This window comes from Mycetomoellerius zeteki, unplaced genomic scaffold (assembly GCF_001594055.1).
Source record: "Mycetomoellerius zeteki isolate Tzet28-1 unplaced genomic scaffold, Tzet1.0 scaffold149, whole genome shotgun sequence".
Lineage (NCBI taxonomy): Eukaryota > Metazoa > Arthropoda > Insecta > Hymenoptera > Formicidae > Mycetomoellerius > Mycetomoellerius zeteki.
In genome coordinates this window covers 2,158,048-2,166,012 of record NW_017256436.1, presented here as the reverse complement: position 1 = coordinate 2,166,012, position 7,965 = coordinate 2,158,048, and the positions used below count along the sequence as shown (strand labels likewise).

The 7,965-nt window shown below is 35.5% G+C and overlaps 1 protein-coding gene across 1 annotated transcript; it reads right to left on the bottom strand.

Moving 5' to 3' along the window:
- Positions 1–5,727: 5,727 nt before the first annotated feature.
- On the bottom strand, positions 5,728–7,725 carry jhamt (juvenile hormone acid methyltransferase). Its single transcript, XM_018444179.1, has 6 exons — positions 7,653–7,725; positions 6,864–7,056; positions 6,630–6,801; positions 6,309–6,441; positions 6,077–6,227; positions 5,728–5,927 (listed from the first exon to the last, which is right to left on the bottom strand). Exons 2-6 carry the CDS (start codon positions 7,051–7,053, stop codon positions 5,728–5,730), a joined length of 846 nt encoding a protein of 281 aa, XP_018299681.1. The 5' UTR covers positions 7,054–7,056; positions 7,653–7,725.
- Positions 7,726–7,965: the final 240 nt, after the last annotated feature.

Below are 7,965 nucleotides of genomic sequence, written 5' to 3'. Positions count from 1 at the left end.
TCTCTCTCTCTCTCTCTCTCTCTCTCTCTCTCTATCTATCTATCTATCTATCTATCTATCTATCTATCTATCTATCTATCTATCTCTCGGTGCTTAACGCCAAGGTCGACTCTAGTGCCGGTGTCTTCCGAGGTACCGACTACACCTAAGGTTTGCCAAATAGATATTTATAGAACGCGTTGAGTTGCATCGCGGATCCCCGTAATGGACGTGTCTGTCGTTCTAGAGTAACCGCGAAGTTCGCAGGTGTATATTATAAGGTATGCGTAGTTTGAAACGGCCTACAAACGATCGTAGTGACTTGGCTCAGCTTATTGTACCGTTCCGTTCTGTCGAGAAGATATTGCACTCGCCGCTTTAGTCCCGAGGTTTCAAATTGGAGCGTCTAAACGTCCGCCGCTGTCAAGAAACTAAGCGTTAGATCGTTACCCGCAGCAAGTTCATCCGAGATCTTTTGCCTACTTTTATCCGTGTTTATCGCGTTCCTCCGTCACGTCAATCCCTCGTGCTCACCACGTGTAATAAGGATCTCCTTAACAACGATTCTTCGTACCTGACCGTACTATTGTCCTCGACGTTGCGTCCCTCTTCGATCTACTCGTGTCGAAGACAGCGAAAAAAAAATCTTTTGACGGATATGTCTACGAAGAAAGCATATATATGCACATATATATATATATATACAATCTCTTCATTTTAAACGTTCGCAAGAGATATAGTATTCTGGCGGTCGAGTAGACTGCACCGATATTACGAAGATATTAGAATTCTACCGCTGCGTAGCCGCCGCCGCGTTTTTGGATCGTCTATCAGTTTTAACAGCGACGCTATCATCAGTTCTCAATCTACAATGAAGTAGAGTAAACTCAATGTATGTGTAAATATGGTGCAACGACGATATTCTACAGAAAGCCTGCGTTATTAGTCCGAGTTGTCGACGAACTCCGCATCCCAAGGAACCTCGCTTTAGAACGCTGCACATTTACGTGTACCTTTAGCGATCGATAGCGTCTTGATTTGTAGGATGCAAACGTATTGTTTTAAAAATAAAAAAAAGCGCGAATCTTACGTTCAACGATCCCGTATCCGCTTCACGATCGAAAGCTCGATCGTTGAGATTGTAACGTTGCATCGTAAGGTGCTCGTTTGATTGTAACCCTTGTTCGTAATAAAAGAAAAAGAGAAAGAAAAAGGGAAGGAAGGCGGCGAGAGAAAAAAAAGAGGAAAAGCGCGAAGAGAGCGGGAGAAAAGGAAACTCGTCGATGATTGTGACGCGGTAGCGATCGATAGCGCGACGCCTGATGGCGTTTCATCCCGTGGCGGAGTACGGCATGTACAGATGTATACGTTATCTACTTTGTACTGAGAATAGTCGCGTCCCGTACAAAATGATTTGTCAAATAATTGTCTTCCCTCCTTAACTTGTAGCGAATCCAGTTGAACGCACTTATAATCCGCACTGGTACATATTAAAGTCATCGTGCACTTATTAAGGTATCGATCATAACTTTTTCTTTAGAGTGAAAACGTGAAAAGTTGAAAATTTTTAGGTATATGTGTGCATATACACTTACATACAAAAAATTTTCACTTTTCGCGTTTCCGTCCTAGGGAAAAAAAAGTTTCACGATTGACCTTCCGAGTATAAAAGCGAAATGTAAGTATTTCGAATTATAAAATACAATACATACTTTATTAACAACACAATGAAATATATTGAGAATTTTACGTTTTTATATTTATATCAAATAATAATTATGTTATTAATATAAATATTAAATTTAATTATATTTATATTAAATTTATATTAACTTATTTCTACATTTATATTAAATACATTAAATACAAGCTTAACATCAATTTGTGTATGCCGCGACGGCTTAATATACACCAGTGTGTGCTGAGTGCGTTCAATCGAATTCGCTATTAGTCGCGGCAGCACGAACGACGTGCCGCGCCGAATCTCGTTATACTTACAATTAGCGTTGGCCGTTCGGCGCTGACCACATGCTCGTGTTCGATCGTCTCGTCCAAGTCGATCCATTATCGTTATCGTTTCGTAATATGTTTCGTGATTTTTATGTATTTCCCGGTTATGTACCTCTCGTTCTTTAATCGATGATTAGTTCGATTCGTCGGTCCGTACTCTTCCGTTTTTGTAAATAGCGACGAGAGATTATAACGATTTGTTGTGTTTACAAATTTGTTTTGATTTCGCATTTTATCTCCCGTATTTTTCCCGCTCCTCTTTCTCCATTTATGATTAATTTAACTTGATTAATTTAAGTTGAATAGAGATATTGATCGGAGTATCGTGCATTCATAATAGTATGAATTGATGCGGGTTTTTAAACGTTAATTGAGTGTGAGATTATGTAGTGTTTACGAGAAATAAACAAGAAAGAATATGTTGCGATAACACTAGAATCGCGGCTGTGCAATTTTTGATAATAGTTTTTCTTTTAATTTGAATTTGTACGAGAAGCTTTAGATTTTTGTGAGTTTGTGATTTTTCATAAATAATCATACTTAATTACAAGTAATTTTACTTTTATAACGACAACCCTCCCTCGTAGAATGCCAAATTTACCTTGAACCGTGATTGAGTTAATTTAGACCCGCGATTCTAGTGTTAAATGTAGTGTTAATTAGGCAGCATGATTTGACGATGCATAATGATGATCGATTTCTAGCAACTACTGAATTACTTGCGTTTTTAATTTCTCGTGCTTCCTGTTCATTCATTTCGTCTATGATAATTAAGTTTATAATCCTGTAATTTTCATCGCGCGTGTCGCATTTCGATTACGTGCATTTCATCCATGCTAAATCCAACGACGAACATCCCACTATGAAAGTACCTAAGCAGCAACGGTCTTAAATGCGTAATTAATGTATTCTATTCGCGTTCTCTCTACCGCTATCATGCGGTAAATGAGAATTTATAGTAAGCGTGATTCTCGAGCGACATGGCGCGTATTTCGGCATATATCGGATGTGCGTGATGAAAGAATCGGAAGGAAACGCTACCGAGAATTAAGCTATACGTAATTTCGGCTATGCTTTCTTGCCATGTAGCGATTTTTTATTCGGTGATTAATCAAGCATCAATGTGATGAAGCTCCGTGAAGGAATCAGATCTTGAACGGAGATCTTACTTCTATAGGTACTTGCAGATTTTTTTCGCAGATCGTTAAACTAAAAACTGTAGATGTCATTCTACAAAAATTATCTTTTTATGGTTTCTCTTTCTGTAGATCTATACGATTTTATAAATTATTAATCCTAATTTATGAATGAATTATTGATTCTTCGCGACTCTTGATTTTATCTAAATATTTTGCTTTATAAAAAAAGCTGATATTTTTTGAGATCTTGGATCTCTTTCTTTCATGCGTTCATGAATTCCGAATTCATGGCCTTTCTCGTTTCATAGAGTTTAAAACTTACAATTCAACTCTCATTCAACGTGTCTATTTTCACAAAAATATGTAGATCTTGCGATATTTTTTACATTGTACTTTTACGTCGCGTGCTTTGCAAATTATTCTTTTCAACGGGAATCCCCCTGTTACTTCATCCGATGTTTTCGGATTTTGAATGGTCTAAAGAAATGAATTATTAATCGCTTCACGCTGTGAGGGAAACATGCGTAAAAGAGTGTGGAAGTATCGATAGAAATAAGATATTTGTCCCGCTATTAGCAATAGTTGTCGATTAATTACGTCAATGGTGTCAGATTATATAATATAATATACATCATGTGTGTGCGTGTGTGTATGTGTATATCTCGCGGTGTATCGATCTTAATCGATGTACCTCGCGACGAAAGGTACATAATGGCATACACAAAATAATTTCCCTCTCTCTGACTCACTTGTGCCTTGCCCTCGATCATCCTTCGCTGTTCTCATCCAGGTATAATCCCTCTTTTCTAAATAATCGTATTTGATGTTCGATGTCCTTTCTACTAAATAAGAAACTTACTACCAATTAAGCGATCGATACATTAAGGAAGCGTTACTTATTCACTTCGTTTTACCAATTACGGCATTAGCTCATAATCGATAAAAGTATGTTTCAGTTGTCCCAAACGATTTAGACATTCTTAAGACATCTTAAGACATTCTTAAGACAGCTAATAACTAATAATTAAACTAATTGCAAGGCATTCGGATTACAGACGCTCAAAAATCTCGCTCTCGAAACGTACGTTTCGGGCACTTTAAACAATCTAATATAAAATATTTGGAATTTATAATTTTCCAGTTACAGCTTTTGCTCCGTAAACTGAAATAAAATGCGTATCTCTAACGCGTATTCGTAAAATCTGCTTTTTGGAATTATGATATTACCTGAAAATTTAAATGCCATGGAAGGCTAATCGGTGAGATTTGAGAGCAGATTGACACTCATAAGAGAGATCCGATGCTTTACTACTCTCGCAATTATTATATAAAGTACACTGCTCGAACTTGAGAGCGCGTTTGTTACGTACTATATGCTAATCAGGAATCACAGCGGATCGTGGAAGGTTACTACTGTGACAGGTGATGTCCTCGTTCGTAATGTAGGAAATAGGCGAGTATTTGCGGAAAGTCCTAATAACTAGAATATACTGAGAGTTAAAAAAAAAGTCTTCGCGCATTATCGATTACGTTCACAGGAGCATAAGATGGAATATACGTTACACGCGGCGGGTGTTTAAAATACATCTTCCGTTGCTTGATTAACTACGGCGTTGTTAGTACTCGATTTGAATATCGAGGTGCAATAAAATTCATGCTCTCAACCGAGAAACTTCTATCCGCGCCGCGTTGATTTCACAGCGAGATTATGTCTCCGAACTTACTTTACACGACGATTTATGAATTATGCGAGAGTCAAGGGGAGGTCAGTTGCGACGCAACTGAAAAATAGCTTGCAAATGAATACGGAGAAATTTCGAATAGAGGATATTTCGTGGCACACAATAGTTTGGACCGCTTCCATCTTGAAATGCGCTACCGCTCGAAATATGACTATTTGCACTCTTTGGAGCAGCTGTTGAAGAAAATCTTTGTGATTATACGGAAATAATCGTGCGATTAATTATCGCTATACGTTACGAGGAATTAATATGAGCTTGCTCGTATGACCTTTCGGGTTTGCTAGTCGTATTTTCTATGAGGCGCGATGTCAACAAACACGATCGATGTCAGCGGTTTTAAGACTATTTGTAAGCCTGGATGTGTATTTTTTAGAAAACAAAGTTAGAAATATTATTACCCGCTATGCGAATATCGATAGCGTAACGCCCATTCTTGTATCCGTACGATATGATCCATAAGTTATAATAATGATATTCTATAAATGGCTGTACTATTGTAAAATCAAAGATATAGCGTACAATATATACATAAAATTTAGTGTGTAGGAGGCAAGCTGTCGAAAGTGGTAACGTATTTGTTCTTTCCTCCTTTCCTCACTTTTACACGTTTCGTAGAAATGTAAGTTTTTGTTTAAAGTGATATCGATGGAATGTAACTATATCGACAAGTTTTACTAAATTAATTAGTATTCTTTATTTATTTGATTTACAAAATGTGATTAACATCATCATTTTTAATTAATTTTGTCAACAGATAAAATAAAAATGATTGAATTTTATTCGTTGTTTTTAATCTTGCATTACTTATTATTTAAAAATTATCTAAAAATATACACATTTTTTGTACTTTAAAATCTTCAAACAGCTGATGGCGGTTTTTGTACATACGCTATTAAGAGGTAATATCTCAATATTAAGTATTCCTGTAGGCTGTTTTTGCTTTTAAGCGGGGTCAGAACATTCTGGTTCATTATTTCGCTTAACAAGTTGTCCACGAATTCGTCTTTCATATCATCGGGGAGCCGCTTGATGAAAGGATTAACAGCGCACACGTGATCTGCAAAAATACAAATATAACTTTACTTTACATAAACAAAGAAACAAAAATTCGTATTTAGCTGCAACGATTAATTTTTGTTACAATGCTTTAATTTATCCTTATACGTGTAGACAGATAATAATTTGTCTAGTTATTCAGTATCTTACTTTTTAGACTTTGTTTACTGTAGTGATAACTTTTCTCTCTTTTGCTGCAGTGCAGAATTTCAAAGCCAACGTCCTCAAGCATTTTTCGCAGACTCGCTCTGACATCTTTGCACATTCTTCTTTGGAAATACGGCACGTAACGGCATGCATCCTTAAAGAGGAGGATACAGACATTTAAATTTAATGTTAACATTATTGTTAAACGTGTTCTATTTATTTTAATTATTAATACCTGGAGATAAGATTGATATCGTGGATACTGCTTGAGTCGTATGTACGCCTCGAATCCAGAATGATATCCAAGAAACATTATAAGCATTTTTCCATTTGGTCGCAATAACTTGTAAATATTCTCTAAGGCGCGCCTGAAAATTTGATAACTTAATTTAAAAAATTAAAATATTTTTTAACATTGATTAAGCACTCACTAATATAATATATATAAATATTCCCGTATAATTTTCTTCTAATAATATAAAATTAATTATAGAAATTGCTTTATTTACAAAATCTTTTTTTCTTTAAACGTTATCTAAGAAAGTAATTAAAATACCATATATCGTTACACCAATGCAAGCAATAGAAAGACACGGCATTGTCATATTGCTCAACTTGGTCACTTGGCAATTCCGATGTTTCGATGTCCAAAACAACGAAGGACAATCGTTTCTCATCACTATATTTCTGACTGGCGTAATTAACCATCGGCTGGGATATATCCACGCCTACGAGATGATTTTTTTGTTAAAAGAAACCGCATACCAAATTTTTGTTTGCTTTTGCTTACCTACTACCTCCGCATCGTGTGGTAAGATCGGAAGTAACAACTCCTTGGTAATGTTCCCTGGGCCTGAACCGATATCAAGACATTTTCCTCGCATGTTTGATAGTTCACAACTAAATTCATCTATGACATCCTGAGTGTCACGACGTTGCATGTTACTTCCACTGTTAACATAGTCCTCAGCCATCTCCATGATCTGCAATATGATCTTCGGTTTGTATATCCTTTGTCAAATGTTAAAAACGTTCCAACGTTAAAACATACTAACAATGAATACTTTTGTATTTGTACGATTCTTATATAAATGATGTGGTATCACACTGTTTACAAGTTGATACCAAGAACATTTGTTTTTCTCAATACAAAACACACGAAGAAAAAGGATATGTGATTATTATGTATGCATTAAAATCTTTTAAATTTTATTATAAGTTTTCACTGAAAATTATAGAATGAGAAATCTTAGAAACCTTAAAATACTTTAAATACTTTTACATACATGAAGAATTCTAAAAAAAAATATGTAAACTTTCTTGACACTTTTAAAAAGTGTTCCAATTTATATAAAACATTTAAAAAATTTTCTAAAAGTTAAAAAATTATTTAGAATTTTAGAAAAATTTTGAAAAATTATATAAAAAATTTTCACCAAGTTTGACATTATATTATTTACAAATCGATGCTAGAAATCTTTGCTTATATCGATTCGTAAGCAGTATAAAAGAAAGGAAATATAATTATTATGTACGCATAAGCACATGCAACTATACTAATGCTAATATTTGATCTTACAACCGAGTCCTCTTCGTGTTAGAAGTAATTCAAAGCTGGTATATGTGATAGCTCACAATACTGGGTCCGCTCCTCTACTGGTGACTTTTTAACTTCGTCTTTGGTATTTATATTCGGCGACTCGTACAAATGACTTGGCTCTTCCACCATTCTCCCATTTTCTCCCATTCTCGTCTCCCTACCAACCTATCCTATTCTTTGTCGTCTACTGTGCCTACCCCAACATCCAAATTCTTTTTGGGGCCACGCTACTATTATTATTTCACTTAAAGGAAATTGAATTATCTAAATGGCCGGATACACACAGATTGTA